The 19,963-nt window shown below is 36.7% G+C and overlaps 2 protein-coding genes and 1 pseudogene across 2 annotated transcripts; 1 reads left to right on the plus strand and 2 right to left on the minus strand.

Moving 5' to 3' along the window:
• Positions 1-650: 650 nt before the first annotated feature.
• Positions 651-1,043, minus strand: LOC120136832 (chalcone synthase RJ5-like). Its single transcript, XM_039152789.1, has one exon. It carries the CDS (start codon positions 1,041-1,043, stop codon positions 651-653), a length of 393 nt encoding a protein of 130 aa, XP_039008720.1.
• Positions 1,044-1,622: 579 nt separating this feature from the next.
• On the plus strand, positions 1,623-3,274 carry LOC120136833 (annotated as a pseudogene).
• An 11,558-nt stretch (positions 3,275-14,832) lies between these two features.
• On the minus strand, positions 14,833-18,474 carry LOC120136717 (ankyrin repeat and zinc finger domain-containing protein 1-like). The gene is made up of 7 exons (XM_039152676.1): positions 18,142-18,474; positions 17,574-18,025; positions 17,368-17,482; positions 16,488-17,150; positions 15,814-15,891; positions 15,321-15,434; positions 14,833-15,156 (listed from the first exon to the last, which is right to left on the minus strand). Exons 1-7 carry the CDS (start codon positions 18,454-18,456, stop codon positions 14,860-14,862), a joined length of 2,034 nt encoding a protein of 677 aa, XP_039008607.1. The 5' UTR covers positions 18,457-18,474; the 3' UTR covers positions 14,833-14,859.
• Between the last annotated feature and the right edge of the window lie 1,489 nt (positions 18,475-19,963).

Below are 19,963 nucleotides of genomic sequence, written 5' to 3' on the forward strand. Positions count from 1 at the left end.
CCTCTCTCTGTCTTTTTTTTTCTTTGCAGATTCGGTGGTGGCCTTATAGGCCACCACAAGGCTCTCGTCAGACCGGATAATAGAGTGGTTTTCGGTGAGTCACCGAGCCACGTGGTGACACACCCCAATAGCTGCGACGTGTGGGGCAGCTGGCTCTTCTGGAAGGCTCGGCGAGGCTTGAGGCGTGGAAGCAACAGCGTCTGTAAGGCAGCTGGACGTGGAGGCGGCGTCGCATGGTCCCTAGAGTTGTCATAACCCTAGAGTTGTCATAACCCTAGAGTTACTTCTAGAAGCATCAAGACCGTTGGATCATAGCCAGATCTAACGGCTGTGATTTGATGGCGGCTGGGAGCTGATGAGATGATACAAACCCTGTATCATTAGGGTTAGGCTTGGGCCTGGACTGTTTTGGGCCATCCAAGTTTTGTAAAATGGGTCAGAATTGGGCCTTGTAATATTTGGGACCTGTTTTGTAATAATAATATTTATTAATAATAATAATAAAAATAATAATAATTATAATAATAATAAAAATAAACAGGCAAAATTTTAGTGTCTACAATGTCTTTGAAAAAATAGTTAGATGATCAAACGGAATAAAAGTGATAATTAAGGTACTAAAGATGTAGTTTACCTGTTTTTTAATTAGCCTATTCCAAAGCAAAGCTCCAAAGCCCCACCGTCTCCACCGTGAGACTTGGCCCAAACCCTAAGAGCACACCCAACTCCAGCCCTTCACCGGTGGTAGATTTGCCGTCATCCATCGACTTCCTCCGCAACGCATCGAGAGCAAACAACGCACTTGCAGACCCCATGTTTCTATATTCACTTAGCACATACAAACTCGCTCCAAGCTTCTCACTTGTCAACCCAAGTTTCTCTTCCATACCTTTGAGAATGGCCGGAGCAACGGTGTGAACCGTGTAGAACAATTTGTTCCAATCATCAACACCAAATGGTTCGAACATTTCGAGCAAGCATTGGTCGATGTTGTTGGTGACCAGCTTGGGCAAATCTCTAGACAAGTAGTACTCCATCCCCATTTCACATACTTTCGCTACGATAATCTCATCGGAGTCTACGATCTTTGTTTGTGCTGCCGAAATGATTTGAAGCAAAGGTAATCGGTTGACGGTTGTATCTGTTGAATTAAAATAAATCATTACAGGTACTTAGTAAATCCATGTCTTCCTGAGGTTAAAAGTTTGAATTCAATATTCCGTCTAGGTATAATATCAAAATTAATCCTCAACGCTTATAAAATGATCATTTTGATCCTTATTCCTTTTTTTGGATTATTTTGGCCTTGAACGTTTTATTTTGGGGTAAAAAGACCCCTCAATAGATAGAAATTGTTAGCTAACATACTATTAACACTTCCAAATAAAGGTTTTTGCACTAATATGAACGTTTTATTTTGGGGTAAAAATACCCCTCAATAGATAGAAATTGTTAGCTAACATACTATTAACACTTCCAAATAAAGGTTTTTGCACTAATATGAAACATTGATAGCGCTAAAATGCTCCCAAAAAAAAAAGAATAAAAGTCAAAGTAATTATTATGTAAAATGTTAGGTGTCTTTTTGCCTTAAAATAAAATGTTGGGGGCAAATGATAAAAAATGAATAAGCACCTAACAAAGGACATCATTGAAAAGAACCCAAACATAGGCATCTACGGAGCTCCATCATTCGTCGCTCGTCAAGATATTCTCGTAAGAGAAATACAAAGCTTGGAATGGAAGCTGCATTAAAGGCCATCAAAGAACGGGGACAGCCGGTCTCAAGCATCACCCACCTTATATTTTGTACATCATCCGAGGTTGGCTTGCCTAGTGCCGACCATCGGCTTGCCAAGCTCATAAAACTCCAACCCTCGGTTCAGAAATTCATGGTTTACAATCAGGGTTGATTTGCTGCCGGGACTGCCCTTCGTCTCGCCAAGGATTTGGCCGAAAACAATGCGGATGCCCGAGTTCTAATCTTTTGCTGTGAGATTCATAGTCTTGTGTGTTTCCATGCACCCTCCGAGACTCACATCGACATACTCGTCGGATCGGCTACTTTTTCCGATGGGGCTGCGGCTATTATCGTTGCTGGTGGTGGTGGTGGTAAGTCGGTTAATATTAGAACTAAAATCTAATTGATATGAAACTAAACCTAAGATCTAATCATACTAAAACCTAATTAAACGTATCCGAATCAATTGTTAGGTATTTGATATTTTATTTGGTGTGATATTCTAATAAGATAATTTTTTTCTTGTCATAAAAGAACTCTCTTTTGAGATAAGAGTAACACAATTTAACTTATTTTTTGGGGACTACTATCTCTTTATACAATCTGAATTCATAATATCATCCCAACGTTTACCAAAATGATTATTTTGGCTTATATTCATTTTTTATCATTTGGCTCCCAATATTTTATTTTAGAGCAAAAGACTCCTAACATTTTACGGAATAATTATTTTTACTCTTATTCTTTTTTCTGGAACATTTTAACCCTCGATGTTTCATTTTATGGTAAACATTCTTTATTTTGAAGTGTTAGTCATATGTTAGCTAACAATTTCTATCTATAGAAGGGTCTCCAAATAAAACGTTCAAGGTCAAAATGTTCCAACATTTTATTTTAAGGCAAAAAGACACCTAACATTTTACACAATACCTATGATACATGTAACATGATAAATCACTTAATTTTTATGTCATACTTTATGATAACGTTATACATTATACATGTGCCAACAATGATAGATTTTAATCCAACTGATACGACCGTCAACCGGCGACCTTTGTTTCATATCATATCGGCAACACAGAAATAGATCCCAAACTCCGATGAGATCATCATAGCGAAAGTACGTGAAATGGGGATGGAGTACTACTTGTATAGAGATTTGCCCGAGGTGGTCACCAACAACATCGAGCAATGCTTGCTCGAAATGTTCAAGCCACTTGGTGTTGATGATCGGAACAAATTGTTCTGCACGGTCCACACCGGTTGTCCGGCCATTCTCAAAGGAATGGAAGAGAAACTTGGGTTGACAAGTGAGAAGCTTGGAGCGAGTTGGTATGTGCCAAGTGAATATGGAAACATGGGGTCTGCAAGTGCGTTGCTTGCTCTCGATGAGTTGCGGAGGAAGTCGATGGATGACGATAAATCCACCACCGGCGAGAGTTGGAGTTGGGTGTGTTCTTAGGGTTTGGGCCGGGTCTCACGGTGGAGACTGTGGGGTTGAGGAGCTTTGCTTTGGAATCAGCTGATTAAAAGCTTGCCATGGCCTTGGTTTAAAATAATTTTATGTACGAAGAAAATTCAAATTTCCATCCTCGGTTGTTATTGAATCCGCCACTCGTTTGAATAAATGTAGTATGGTAAGTTTGAAATGACCATCCAGCTCAGTTGGTAGAGCACAAGGTTCTTAACATTGAGGTCGTGGGATCGAGTCCCACGGAGGGTATTTCATAATTCGGAGGTCTCTTACGGAAGCTGCTCTCAACCTGGTGTTAGGGGTAGCCTACTATCTTACCTCCCCCTTACCCCATATATATGGGAAAAAGGGACAATCATTTAGTATAGTAAGTTTGGAGAGACAAGCAAGAGCCTGATTTAGCCCAATAAAAATAATGGGTTTTTTATTTAGTCTATTAGGGAAGTCAAAATTTATTTTGGGATCTACGATATTTTTTTAATAGTGTTATTGGAACTTATCATGTTAAGGTGACGAGTTCTAATAAAAAATATTTTTTTTATTCGAATTCGTCACGCCGAGGTGACGAGTTCGAATAAAATATAATTTTTTTATTAAAATATATTACATCGAGATAAAAAGTTAAAATAAAAAATATTTTTTATTGGAACTCCTCACCTCGGCGTGACGAGTTCCACGTCACCGTAAAAAATACCATAGATCTCAAAATAAATTTTAACTTACCTTAATGAGCTAAATAAAAAACCCATTTATCTTATTGGGCCAATTTTGCCCAAGCAAGATTGCATTTAATATATTTCTCAACGTTCTGGGATTCAAAATTGATAATGTTTGAATAATAAAATATTTGATATTTATTCAGGTGTTTCATACATAGGGATAGATATGGGTCAAGTTGTGTCGGGTTTCTTGCCGATCCGACTTAAAAATTTATATCCTCTACTCAACTCAGTTTGGTTTAGGATAACTTCAACCGATTCAAAATTCGACTTGATTTTTGAAATCAAACCCAGATAAGATTTGATCTGACTTGAAATAATATAAAATTATTAATTTTATTTAATAAAATAAAGATTTTATTGAAAAATAATATAAAGAAGGTATTATCGTTTAAATTCGATTTTAGTTTTTAGATTTTTTTTCTTCTTTACTAAAGAAAAAGAACAATTGTATATTCATTATTTTTGAGAAAATTATTAAATTTAATTTAGTATACTAAATTGAATAAAAAATAAAGAATTTAGAATATCTAATTTTTTAAAGATATATACTAAAATTTTAAATTCTATTTTTAATTTCAGGATATACATCTGATCTGAAGTGTGGTGGTTCACATTAGTTGTGTCGAGATAAACTTGAAATCTCTTTAGAAATATTTTGGTACATTACACATTTAGTACATAAACTATTAATTTTAATTTAATTTAATATTTAAATTTTTATTTTTTTTAAAATCATACCTTATGTTTCATTTTAACACATCATCGTTAAAAACATAATTTACACGTGACATCTTTTTTATGGGTAACTTTCATTATTCATCACTCAACTATCTTCTCTTCTATTTTGATCACTAAAAATTAATTTTTGAGAAAATCGCCTCAGTGACCAAAAATGCCTTATAATATACGATTTTAACCAACTTTTTTTGGATTTGCCAAAATGACCAACAAAATCGCAACGCGAAATAAAAATCGCAACGCGATCCCCAGAATCGCAAATCAGTTTCCAAAATCGCAACGCGATTCTTGAAAATCGCAATGCGATAGTACAAATTCGCATTGCGATTTTCCAGAATCGCAACGCGAATATGAAAATCGCAACGCGAACACATAAATCGCAACGCGTATCCGTAAATCGCAACGTGTATCCGTAAATCGCAACGCGTATCCGTAAATCGCAATGCGTATCCGTATATCGCAACGCGTATCCGTAAATCGCAACGATAATCCGTAAATCGCAACGAGAATCTATAAATCGCAACGATAATCCGTAAATCGCAACGAGAATCTGTAAATCACAACACTGAAATTTTGGGTATATAACTACGAAACAGCAGCAAATCATAAACTAAATCCCTAAATCGCAACTCATTCCATCTCCATCTATCACTCTCTCCGGCGACATCCGTTCCTATATCCAACGACATCCTTCCCAATCCGGCAACAGGTTTTAGTTTCGCAGCTCGTCTGTTTAGTAAATTAATTTACAACCATGAAATCATTTAATGTTGATCATGTTTGGATAGATTTGTGTTTTGGAGGGTCATGGGATAATGTTCATGGTGTTTTACAATATATGTCTTTACCCATGAATCTTCAACTAAAATTATCTTTACAAAAGTTAACTTATGAAACTCTAATGCTATGTGTTTCAAATAAATTGAATTTAGAGCCCCTAAGTGGATTTAGGCTATCTTATCAGAGAAATGGTAAAGTTTATTTGTTAACCGACAATGAAGATGTTGAACGATTCATTGCTTACATTAGTGTTTCACAAGATGATGTTACATTGTATGTTGTTGAACCTAGAAGTAGTATTGTTGGGTCAGTAGCGGGTAGTAATCAACTAAGTTTTTCTCAAAACCCACAACCTTTCTCTAATCCAAATCCCAATCAACTTTCAGCACCAAATTCCGGTTTTCGTATTGACCAGTTAGATGATGATGAGCCAACAGAAAAAATTGTGAGTACTAGTCAGTATTCGAAATTTGATCTTGGTCAATATCCGGACTTTGATATTGGTCAATACACGGATTTTGATGATGTTTCAGAAGAAGAAACAGACCCTGCGTGTAATGATTTTGATATTGGTCAATACACGGATTTTGATGATGAAACAGCCGTTGCCGAAGAATGTATTGTTGATGATAATGAGGAGGAAGTTACGACTGTGAATGAACATGTTGAACATCCATTCTGTAATTCATATAATCCTGAAGAAGAAAAAGAAGAAGAAAAAGTCCCCGAAGAAAAGAAAATGCCACGGGCGTATAACTGGAATATGCCAGAATTACTTCAGATACCGGAAGAAGAGTTGGTAAAGAAAGCAGTTGATTGTTACACAAAAGTTATTCGTATCAAGAAAGATGATTGTTTTGATACAAAGGAAGACTTGAAGATAGCTTTGTATACGAAATGTGTGGAAGATGGCTATCAACTAAAAGTTAACAAATCAAGCAAAGATCGTTTCGAAACAAGGTGTATGATTGACAAAAACTGTACGTGGCGTATGATTGCAAAGAGAATAAAAGATTGCGAAATGTTTCAAGTTAGGACTTTTATTGATAAACATACATGTTCAAGAACCCAAGTTTTTCCTCACCATAGACAGGCAAACAAAAAGGTGTTGGGTGGTTTTCTGGCTGAGTTAATGTTTTTGAATGACAGGGTATATCGGGGACATGAAATTATGACTGACATGAATGCTCGGTTCAAGATTAGTATATCATATTCTCAAGCTTGGAGAGCCAAATGTTATGCCTTGGAATTATTGAGGGGGTCGCCAGAAGCATCGTTTGCCCAACTGCCGGCTTATTGTCACAATTTAAAGTTGAAAAATCCTGGGTCGGTAACTCATATCAAAACAGATAGAGATGGACGCTTTGAGTTGCTGTTTATCGCCATTGGTGCTACGGTTAGTAAATCAATATAATTTTGTTGACTCATTTTTGTTAGTTACATGCATTTCACATTTAAATGATTATATTTCTTGTGTATATTATTTTGTAGATTCGTTCGTTTATTATTTGCATGCGCCCAGTTATTATAGTTGACGGAGCACATTTGAAAGGTCGATACCTTGGAGTAAACTTATTAGCAGTAGCCATGGATGCTAACAATGGGATATTGCCAATAGCTTACGGGGTTGGCAAATCTGAAACATCTGATTCATGGACATGGTTTATGGGGCATCTTAGGGATTGCATAGGTCCTATTAGCAATCTGACAATCATATCCGATAGGGCAAACTCAATTGACAATGCTGTTAGAAGGTGTTTCCCAGATGCTTTTCATGGACTTTGTGGTGTTCATTTGTATAGAAATCTAAAATCAAGGTCTGCTGGTATAAAAAAGCACAAATGGACATACTGGAAGGCTGTAAAAGCTTATCGGGAAGTGGATTTCAATAAGCATATAAATTGTTTAAGACGTGTTTTACCTCAGTGTGCTCAAACACTAGAAGATGTCGGGTTTGAAAGATGGTCAAGAGTACATCAACTTGGAGCAAGATATGGTTTCATGACGTCTAATAGTGCAGAATCAATCAACGCTCTAAGTCGCCATTCCCGGAAATTACCCATTACTATGTTAATGGAGTTTTTTCGAGCCTCTATTCAACAGTAGTATTACAAGAAAAGAAACCATGCAGGTATTATTTCTTTGAATTCGTAACTTATCATATTTATATATTTTACTAAGTATTGTTTATTTAAATTTACAGGAACATTGGAACATCGTGTTACACCATGGACTGAAAAAAAGATAACGAAACGTGTTGTGAAGTCAACGTCATGGAGAGTTGAACCATGTTCAAACACTTTGTTTCAAGTACTGGATAATAACTTAAATGGGCTAGTCGATCTAAATGCAAAGACGTGTAGTTGTATGAAATGGCAAACATCTGGTTATCCGTGTGGCCATGTTATAAAAGTTACTCTTCATTTAAACCAAGATGATTCAAGCGCATACGCTATGGATTGCTACACTACAGAAGTTTATCGACAGACTTATGCCGAGATTGTCTACCCTATTCCACATCCTTCTGAGTGGGACATACCAGATGACTTACAAACAGTTTTGCCACCAGCCATGGACAGAAGGCTACCTGGCCGACCAAAAAGTCACGATCGTATACCGTCTAAGGGTGAAGAGAAGAAGAGATCGACATGTAGTCGATGCAAGGAAAGTGGTCATACAAGGTTGACATGTGGATCACCAGTGCCATCAAAATCATCTTTTCCTCTACCAAAATATGGATCCTCATCAAAATCCAAAGCTCATATGGTGTCAAGCAAAATGCAATCATCTTTAAAATCCCAATCACAATTGGCTTCACCTTTTGGGACTGTTAACTTAGGTGATTTTTAAATGCAAACGTTGTATTATGTGGATTTTATGTGTGAACTTTTAACATTTTCAGTTGAATTAATGACTCAGGCCAACCATTTTGACTTAACCAACTCTTGTTATTCAGTTGTTATCACTTATTAGGCATGCATTTGACTATCGCAACACGGAAATTACAATCGCAACGAGAGAATCGCAATGCGAAATGAAAATCCCAACATGAAAATCGCAATGCGGAAATGAAAATCGCAATGTGAAATGAAAATCGCAACGAGAGAATCGCAATGCGGAAATGAAAATCGCAATGCGAAATGAAAATCGCAACGAGAGAATCGCAATGCGAAATGAAAATCGCAATGCGGAAATGAAAATCGCAACGAGAGAATCGCAATGCGATTTTAATTTCGCATTGCGATTCTCTCGTTGCGATTTTCATTTCGCATTGCGATTTTCATTTCGCATTGCGATTCTCTCGTTGCAATTTTCATTTCGCATTGCGATTTTCATTTCGCATTGCGATAGTCATTTTTGCCTTCAACATAATGCAGATTGAAATCAACAAAATCAACCATTACATTTCAATCAATTAAACAAGCACAAATAAGAATTATGTTCGCATCAATTACACAAATCAACTTTTACAAATCATCTTTTACAAATCAATTAAACAATCAAAAAGTAAGCAATAATTCTTATTTCCGATCATCTACTATTGAATCAACTTTTACAAATCAATTAAACAATCAAAAAACAATCAATTAAACTATTGAATCAACTTTTGCAGCCATACATCATTTTCACGCAGTTCACTTCTGAGATTAACCTGCAGAAACCAAACATTTGCTCAAACAACACTTTCTACACATCTAAAACCTACAATCAGCAAATTATTGAATTCTAGATACTTAACCAAACATTTTCAAACCAAAAGTCTATAAACTTACCAATTGTTTATGAACATTTTTATAACGCGGATGTAAGTAGGCAGCGTCTCGTATATATCGATTTAGCCATATAATGCCGAAACCACAAGCCTACTGCAGCTCTATCTCTATCGGTGGGAGGTAGATACTTGGTGCTTCCCGTCGTCAAACGCTCCAACGCCAAGCATACGAGAGGACCACAATCTCCTCTGGCTCCGCTCGTTTGTTGTGGCGCGGTCTCGTCTCTAATAACTGTAATATTGAGCTTCTTTGGCTTCTTGTTTCCAGAACGAGTCCAATAATTGATCGCATCCAAGAATTTAGCCAAATGAGAGCTCCATCCCTTAATAACATCTCTTAAATCAGCCAATAATATGTAATTTATCATGCTGTCATACACTATTGTCTTAAGGGATGGGAGCTGAAGCTCGACAAGAATCCAATGTTTACGTTCCAAAACAGGGATAAACACCTGCAATCATAAGTAATAATTCATTCATTTGCGCACTTATTTCATAAAACCTTTAAACTCAATCTAAAATAAATACTAACCTTATCGACCTCCCACCATGCAGGATAAAGTTTAGCTTGTCCATTGCCCAAATCAAATGATTCATCTCGTGCATTCTTCAAGTGAACGGCGTTAAAAGACGTCGGCATAATTGTATATCGTATATTTTTATTTTTCTTAAGTTTTCTTATTATTAGAAGACGTGTCACCCACGCATCGATATGCTGTTTTACAAAAAAAGACATATATTAGTGACTTACATAAATTTAAAAAAAAATTAATCAAATTGAAATATAAGAAAAATATAAGACTTACCCCCCATCGAAATAGCCATTGTCTTCGACCTCTAATAATACGCCCCACCAAGACCGATCAAGCAACAAATAGATATCATCGGTGAGCTTGCATATGTCAGTGAAACACACCTGGCTCCGCTCATGTAGATAAAAATCAAATGCGGTCTTAGCCCAAAGGGTGTTATCCAGAATTGTGTCCGGTAGTTGTTCCTTCTCCTCTTCAGATACCGGTATGGTACTGGCCTGTAACTCATACGAGAGCCAACTTGAATCCATCATGTCCGACACGTCAGAGGGTTTCTCAAGAAGCCTACATATGACGCCATGTGAATCGGGCTCTTGAATGGTGGGAGAGACCTCTTCAATGATGACAGTGGCCTCTTGAACGGTGGGAGGGGACTCTCGAGGAATGATAGGGGGCCTCTTCAACGATAGGAGTGGACTCTTGAGGGATGACAGGCGAGTCGGACTTCTTCTTGCGGTGTCTTCGCACTATTGGGGTGTACGGAGACTTAATAGCACGTGCACGCTGTCTGATGCGTGAACTCCCCCGACGTAAAGCATCCACTCTATCGGGCCGCTAAATAATTAAATACAAAAATCAGTAAATAAACAGACATGATATTTAAACAGTGAAAACAAAGACAAATATGTTTCAAACTTGCATTGTATTCACCCAAGTCATTATTCTATCATAGTTCACAAAATGCATCAGATAACAAAGAAAAATATGTTTCAAACTAATACCCTGAAGTTAGTATTTGTCTTTGTTTTGTCTATTGGTTGAAGTAATGCAATCCATTCAAGTTTCAATTTGCAGAAGAAGAAATAGTTTACTTTCGCAACACGAAACTTAAAATCGCAACGCGAAATGATAATCGCAACGAGAAACCAAAATCGCAACGCGAAATGAAAATCGCAACGACAGAATCGCAATGCGAAATGAAAATCGCAACGAAAGAATCGCAACGCGAAATGAAAATCGCAATGCGATTTTGGTTTCGCGTTGCGATTTTGTCGTTGCAATTTTGGTTTCGCGTTGCGATTCTTTTGTTGCGATTTTCATTTCGCGTTGCGATTTTGGTTTCGCGTTGCGATTTTAAGTTTCGTGTTGCGAAAGTAAACTATTTCTTCTGCAAATTGAAACTTGAATGGATTGCATTACTTCAACCAAAAGACAAAACAAAGACAAATACTATTTCACAGTGTTAAAGAATACACAGTTTAGCAGAATTGGCAGCAACCGAACAAATTTACTTTCAACCAAAAGACAAAACAAATACAAATACTATTTCACAGTGTTAAAGAATACACAGTTTAGCAGAATTGGCAGCAACCGAACATTTTTACTTTCAACCAAAAGACAAAACAAAGACAAATACTATTTCACAGTGTTAAAGAATACACAGTTTAGCAGAATTGGCAGCAACCGAATAAATTTACTAAGCAATCTAAGTAAAATGACTAATCTAAGTGAAATTACGAGTAAATTTATCATTAAGTTAAATATTGAAAATCTTAAACTTACCTCGTTGCGTAGAGTATGAACCTCATTCTGCAACGATACTATCATCTCACGTAGAGCGGCAACCTCACCACGTAAAGTTGACACATCCACACGCCATGCACCATCGTTATCGCGTAGAGTACCGATCTCCTCACGCAAGGCATTGACCTCATCACGTAACTCCCTTGACTCATCCCGTGGAGGTGGAGGTGGAGAACAGGGAGATAGGAGTCGTGACATCTTTGCCGGTCGCCTATCATGAGGTGATGGTGGAGAAGAGGCTCGATGATGTGACGGGATAGGTGATGGCTCTCGTTCTAGAGGTGTATAGTCGGGTCGATCGGGTGATGGCTCTAGGTGAGGTGATGGCTCTCGAATTGGAGGGAGTGGATGCTGCTCATCATCCGTGCCATCAAAAAAACTCTGACTAGCTTGCCACCAATCAGTGGCAAGCTCTTCCTCCGTGGGTGTCAGTCTTTGTAATGGAATGTTGGCCTCCTAAAATATAAAAACTCAAACAAAGTTAAACGTCTACTATTAATAACTTGTTTATATATTATATGAAAGTATTTGTGTTAACTTACATTATTTATTGTCGCATATGGTATTAAGTCTTCCCAATCCAACAGAGTTTTCCTCTTCCAGGAAATAGCCCTGGGAATATCATTTGACGTTTTTATTGCATTTGTACGCATGTTGGGGAAAGCCTCGAATATCCAAATCTACAAACAATATAATAACAAAATTAGTAATTGTTAAATAATTAATTATAATTTTAGAAACATTATATAGAAATTCTTACCTTAAAGGCCCAAACAAAGCCTGACAAAGTGTATTTCGACCCATCGCCACGCATACTTTTGCGGTCATCAAAGGCAGTAGACAACTTAGTCCAGGTAGCTTTCCATATATACGAACCCCACGGAAACAGATTCCATGCATTCAGGTCCTCTACCAATATTATTAGCTCCCGAGGAATAGGTTGTCTGGCCTCTCTGCCTAAAAAGCCGGCATACACAAGTAGTAGAAGGCATACTCGGACAACATCGACGTCATCCATCCGAGTGAAACCAGCTTTCTTATTAAACAATTTCTTCAGGTCGTCGACGTGTAGGTTCGGCTTCTCCATTGACTCATCCGGAAAAACCCGGGATAACCATGATGGGCGGGCGATATGACGAGTGTACCGGCCTACATCATCGTGTCCGAATCGTAGACCAGTGATTAAGCAGAACTCCTTCCGTCCAAAACAAGTATACGCTGGTGGAAAATGAAACCATATCTCTTCCTCACCACGTTGTATACTGTCGGGTAGATTTGATGTCATGGTCTGAAGCCACAAATGGGTCAAATTAACATCTCCACCCGGATGATGTACTCTCAGCCATGGCCCGAAGCAGGTTTCCTCAAACAATTGTCTTTGAGCAGGTGAAAGCTTCGAAGCAATTGTAGTGGCTAGGCTAACTTTATTCCTTAATGTCAATGAAGCCGAAAAAAATTTCTACAAAAACAATAAACATAACAAGTTAGATATACCAAAAACTACACTGTGAAGATATACCAAAAACAATAAACATAAAAAGTAGTAGTTTATTCTTGAAACTAAAATTTGCAACACTGTTTTGTCTTTTGGTTGAAATGAAAATCGCAACGAGAGAATGACTGTCGCAACGAGATAAATGAAAATCGCAACGAGAGAATCGCAACGCGAAATGAAAATCGCAACAAGAGAATCGCAACGCGAAATGAAAATCGCAATGCGATTTTGGTTTCGCGTTGCGATTCTCTCGTTGCGATTTTCATTTCGCGTTGCGATTCTCTCGTTGCGATTTTCATTTCTCTCGTTGCGACAGTCATTCTCTCGTTGCGATTTTCATTTATCTCGTTGCGACTCTTCTGCAAATTGAAACTTGAATGGATTGCATTACTTCAACCAAAAGACAGAACAAAGACAAAGACAAATACTAACTTGAAAATCGCAACGAGAGAATAGCAACGCGAAATGAAAATCGCAACGAGAGAATCGTAACGCGAAATGAAATCTAAGTGAAATGGTTAATCTATTATTGAAATGACCAGTAAACTTATCATCAGTTTCAATATGAAAAACTTACAATAATGCAAAAATTTCAAAATAAAAATAATTAAAAAAACTAACCCTCGGAGGTTGATTTTCCATTTCTGAATATTGTGAGGGATTTCTGACCGTGAATGGTTGTGAGGGATTTCGCCGGAGATGGGGACGGAAATCTTCGGAGATGGGGACGGATTTCGCCGTAGAGAGTGAGAGATGGAGATGGGACTGAGTTGTGATTTTAGGTTTTAGGTTATGAGTTGCGATTACGGGATTTTGTCTTAATATTCGTTTTTGTAATTTGAAAATAAAATACGCGTAGCGATTATAATGGCGCTTTAAATATCGCGTTGCGATTTACGGATACGCGTTGCGATTTTATGTATTATCGTTGCGATTTACGGATACGCGTTGCGATATACGGATACACATTGCGATTTACGGATACGCATTGCGATTTACGGATACACGTTGCGATTTACGGATACGCGTTGCGATTTATGTGTTCGCGTTGCGATTTTCATATTCGCGTTGCGATTCTGGAAAATCGCAATGCGAATTTGTACTATCGCATTGCGATTTTCAAGAATCGCGTTGCGATTTTGGAAACTGATTTGCGATTCTGGGGATCGCGTTGCGATTTTTATTTCGCGTTGCGATTTTGTTGGTCATTTTGGCAAATCCAAAAAAAGTTGGTTAAAATCGTATATTATAAGGCATTTTTGGTCACTGAGGCGATTTTCTCTTAATTTTTTTAGTTTAATCACTAACTTTCAAATTACTCCTAATTTAAGCACTCTAACTTTCAGATTTATTTTTTTATTTTTAATAATATATTAATAAAATAAATATAATGTTCACAAAAATTATTAATAAAATAAATTAGAGTTATTAAAATAAGAGCAATTTGAAAGTTGAGCAATAAAATTAGAATTTTTTTAAAACTTTAATAACAGAATAGGAATAGGAGTAAGAAGATAATTGAATGATGAATGATATAATTTACCCATAAAAAATACAGTACAATTATGTTTTTAATTGCAATGTACTAATATGAAACAAAAACAAAACATTAGATATGATTAAAAAAATTAAAATTGTAAATACTAAAATGAAAAAAACTGATAGTTTATGTACTAAACACATAATTTACCATTTTTGAAGGGGAAAAAAAACAAATTTGTCACATTACTATAATGTCATGTGGATGTTTTATAAAGAAAAATGAATTGAAATAAATTGTATAATCATTAAAAAAAAGTTATGTATCTTCAAGAATCTCTCTGTGGACATGCATGCAAGAGGCGCTGCAATACTTGTAATTGTACCTGTGGAAGGGAACTTTTCCGGCCAACGATGTATTGCAACAGGAGCAGATAATGTCGCCTGGACCCGATACTCCACTTTTCGGTTGTATAGTAGTAGTCGATCCTACGGTTGAGCTACTTCCTTGAGCATCGTGAGCGCGGGTTGCAGCAGCTGCTGCTTCGGCAATCCTCCTCTCCGCGGCGGCAGCCCTCTTTTCCCTCTCGATGGCCTGTGCTCTCTTTAATTCTTCCTGTTGTGTATGACGGCGTAAAAAGATGAATAGTCGAAACGATGCTTAATTTGAGGTGATTTGTAGAGAAAACTAACCGAAGAATGAGAAATATAATCAAGCAGAAGTATGAATAGCAAATTTTTACATATACATGTTCTGGTCCAATGTGGTTGAATATTTACCTCAGAGATTCGCTGTGCACCGACTGGTTGGGATTGTCGTCCCTTCGAAGCTGAAGCTACGGCGGCCTGGTTTTGTGAAACGGCTACGGTATTCTGAGATTGGGCAGCCTCAGCCTGAACATTGACGTGAGAAAAAAAGTCTCATTAAATGCGATAAAAAAACAAACTTCTTTCTTCCTGTATAGCATTGCATATCTTCCTAATAACATCAAGAAATTCAATTCACTAGAGCCTTACAACAAATTCCCCCAGATGGCACGTAGAATGCACCTCATTTGGACACACGAAACAAATTCAAAATCTTATCCGATCAACTAAATCGGCATTTCTGATGAACCCATGATTTATGTTAGTTTTACCACGTTGGATACACATTCAATCGTATATTCTTTACGCTTTTGGAAGGTAGACGTGGAAGTTGAAATTTCAGGGCCGCATGTTGATACGTATTTTCTTCGAATTCAGAATTGGTTAAAAGGAAAAAAATATTTACCTGAGCTTTCTTTTCCCTGGCTCGACGCAATTTCTTTAGTTCCTTTGCTCTTGCTTTTCTCTTGGAATCTTTCTCTGCCTAAAAATATATGAAGTCATCAGCTTGACTCAACAGGGAACATAAAAATTTTCACACATTAAGGACCTAAGTTAGCAAAGGACTGCAACAGCCAAAGATATTTAAATGATAGTGCGTCCCACAAAAGAGAAGAAAAGTAATTTTGAAAGAATAAATTCTAAGAAAGCTGGATAAAATAATTCCCAAAAAATCTTTCTTCGATGAAGTTCATGCGCGTGGGTGAATGGGAGAAAAGAGGGGCATACCTTGATAATACCAAGCAAGATATGACATGCATCAAACATTGGAATCGCATAAAATGTGCTTCTATCGACTTTGAAAATTTCATGATTGACAACTATGCAAATGCTTCATAAGAAACATAGTTATTTCGAAGATGTGTATATTTTCTATTGGGAAAAAGAATATCTCATGATCGATAGTTATGCAAAAACTCACATTTATTGGAAGAAAGAAAATATTGAACATACTCAGCCTGCTTAATCGATAACTACTTATATTATTTGAACTATAAATCAGAGGTTAAGCAAATCAGCTGTCGATAAGATTCTTGGTGAACAGTCTGATACACAACCAAGAAGGAAAATAAAAATTACCTGCTTGGCTGCTTGAGATTCCTCCATTTCTTTAGTTAAGGCACTAGGTACTTTAGCAGAACTCCAATCCCACTTCTCAAGGTATGCCGCCATGAACCGTCTAAATGTATTCCTAACTTCCTTCTCACTGGCTAGCATATATGGGGTTCGTCCTCTTTGGTCTTTAATACAGGGATCTAAACCCTGCTCCAGGAGTTCCATAACCTTTTGAGCATCTCCAGATTGTGCAGCTTCATGCAAAGGTGTTGAGGAACAAATAACTTCGCAATCACTCTCGCTTGATATAGTATCTGCTTTTACATTGTTTGAAGGAATTTTGGAAGCATCGTTACCACTCAAGTTGTCCTCTAATTCCTCTTCGCAGGAGTCTAGGTTGCCGTTATTATTGGTGCTACTACTTAATATATCTTCTTTGATGCCTGGTGGAATTTCCTTCTCCACTTCATACGAAACTTGTGTAAGTTGGCTGTATATTCGCTTGGCCTCCTTTAAGGTGGGCCTATGAATAGTTAATGGAATGTTCCGAACAGCACAGAACTGATTACTAAAACAAGGTTTATCCCCATTGAAGAACACATTACGATTGATTGAAGGAGCATGGATAAAAACACACGATGAAGCTTCAAAATAAGACTTCCAAGAAGCAAGCAACTCTTGAATTTCCTAAATGTTTATAATAACACGCGAATCAGCCAACATTTGGATCACAAACAAAAAAACATAGGGGTAACACAAATAAAACAATGTTACTGAATTGAAATCATGATGGAATTCAAAGCACTACTAGAACACTGCTAGGTGATCTTTTGCACGGTTTAACTGCAGATCAAGATGGTGGCAGAACGTTACGAACCTAAGAGGGGGGAAAATAAGTCAATACCTTCTTCAATGCAAGTTCATTATGCCGCCGGAGTGCAGCTCCAGCAGAATGCGCAGCCTTTCCGGTTGCATCTTTGGATGACTGTTTCTTACCAGCCTTGGCCCTCACAACATATCTACAAAACATCAAATGAGATTATGCCTATCGCCCAATACGACTATCATTCTAACATTAGCAGATATATATATATATATATATATGCAGACCTGTGGAATGTTTTGTGAGCCACCACTGTGTTACCATGAAACACACATCCAGCGAAGTGCCCACCACTCGAAAGCAGCACAATCTTGAAACTTGCTTTATCCTTAGGCTCTTGAATCAAAGTTCTCAATCTCTCAATCACCTCATTTTCTCTCAAGCACCCAGGATTATCGTTCCACGCTTCTTTATTATTCTCATATAGAACGCTTTCAGATTCGTTCAAAATTAAGGATTTCCAAATTGAAACTCTCTCTCCAGTTTGAAGAACAATAAACAACTTCTTCCTAATATTTTCAATCAACCCCTTGTGTGCATCATTGCGAGGATAAGCTCCCTTGTCAGCTTCATCCTCAGACCCTGAAATACTGGAAACCTCGAAGTCTTTGTAACAATCCATGGACTCATCAAAATCTTCCTCCTTTACAGCATCCTTACCGGCAATGCTTAATTTTATCTAAAATTAAATAAAACAGGGAAATTAATAAAAAAAAGCATGGCTTCTATTCATATGCAAATTTTTCAGAGAAGTGAAATAAAGCCAATCGAAAAGAAACAAATGAGAAAAATTACATTTAAACGATGAATGTCGGATTTGAAGTGGGAGCGCTGGTCCTGGAGGGAATCAAACTCAGCCTTGCAGGTGTTGCACGTCCATCTAGGCAAAGCGAAGCCGGTTTTGGTGCTCTTCTCTTCAATGTCTTCGGTAATATTAGGGTTTTCTAAAGAAGAATTCTCAGAGGTTGAGAGGGGCTGGAAGAGTGAAGTTAAAGAAGGAGAAAGTAAACGACACGAATCGAAGAAGTTCACGGGGAGGTCGCATACCGAACGGTGTCGATTTTCGGGATGAGTTGCGTTGGCGGCGGACGGAAGAGGTTCAATCATCATGGCTGTATTTTGGTTGATTCCTTTGGTTTGCTTTGGTTTAGCGGATCGATGATTTGTAATTGTAAACATTTGGTTAATAATTAAATGACTTAAATGCCCCCATGACCCCCTCAACTATACCATTTATATCGAATTAGCTCTTAAAGGGTGTTTGTCGAATTAGCTCTTAAAGGGTGTTTGGTTCAAGGATTGTGTGATTCTCATGGGATGAGAATCTCACGTTCCCATGTTTGGTTGGCCGGGAATTTCATTCCCGGTAATGTTTTATTACCAATAGTAGATTTTTGGGGTATATTACCGGGAATGTCATTACCTCTCTTCCCTTCGGTATTATAACATTACCGGCGTTTTGGACTACAATGCCCTTAAATTTTATTTTTTTTCAAAAATATCTTTCTTCTGTCATTGAATAATAAAAATTATACGAAGGTTAAATTATAAATTTATCCTTAAATTATTTTAGATTTACAAAAAAAAATCTATAATTAAAATTTTATATGAAGTTCAGGGATTAATTTTTTTTTTATTTTTAATTTTGTAAAAAAATTATATAAATATTATGAATTTAATTTTTTAAAGAAAATATATAAATATTTTACAATTTGTAATATTATATAAATATATAATAAGAACAATTTGGTCAAATATATATTTCAATAATCTTTTATTCCTTTAACCAAACACGGTAATCTTACATTCCTGCTAAACCAACCAAACACAAAATACAACATTCCTAGTAATCCTATTCTCTGGTAATCTTTTATTCCCACTGGTAATCTTACATTCCGTGAACTAAACGCACCTTTAAAGTATTTTTACATGTTATATTGTTATGTATCGATACATTTTTATAAAGTATCGATACATTTTTATAAAGTATCAACACTTTATTAGCGCTATAACTTCTCTTTTAAATTCTAAAAGTGTCAATACTTATAATAAAGTACCAACACTATCAACATATCCGGTAGCGCTTTATCTGTTTTGTCATTTATAGTCCGGTGTTGTCATTTTTTACCTTATATATTGTTATGGATCAATACATTTTTATAAAGTATCGACACTTTCAATATATCTGGTAGCGCTTTACATGTTTTTTCATTTATAGATTGGTTTTGTCATTTTTTACCTGTTATATTGTTATGGATCGATACATTTTTATAAAGTATCGACACTTTCAATATATCCGGTAGCGCTTTACCTGTTTTGTCATTTATAGATCGGTTTTGTCATTTTTTACCTGTTATATTGTTATGGATCAATATATTTTTATAAAGTATCGACACTTTCAATATATCCGATAGCGTTTGACCTGTTTTTTCATTTATAAACCGATTTTGTCATTTTTTACCTGTTATATTGTTATGAATCAATATATTTTTATAAAGTATCGACACAAACCGACAAGCAAAGTTTGCCGGTTGCCAAATTTTTTAATATTTCTTCATGATTTCTACCTATTACATTATTATTACTCGATATTTCCGATAGCGCTAAACCAAATTTA

This window comes from Hibiscus syriacus, unplaced genomic scaffold (assembly GCF_006381635.1).
Source record: "Hibiscus syriacus cultivar Baekdansim isolate YM2019G1 unplaced genomic scaffold, ASM638163v2 tig00110637_pilon, whole genome shotgun sequence".
In the NCBI taxonomy this organism is placed as follows: domain Eukaryota; kingdom Viridiplantae; phylum Streptophyta; class Magnoliopsida; order Malvales; family Malvaceae; genus Hibiscus; species Hibiscus syriacus.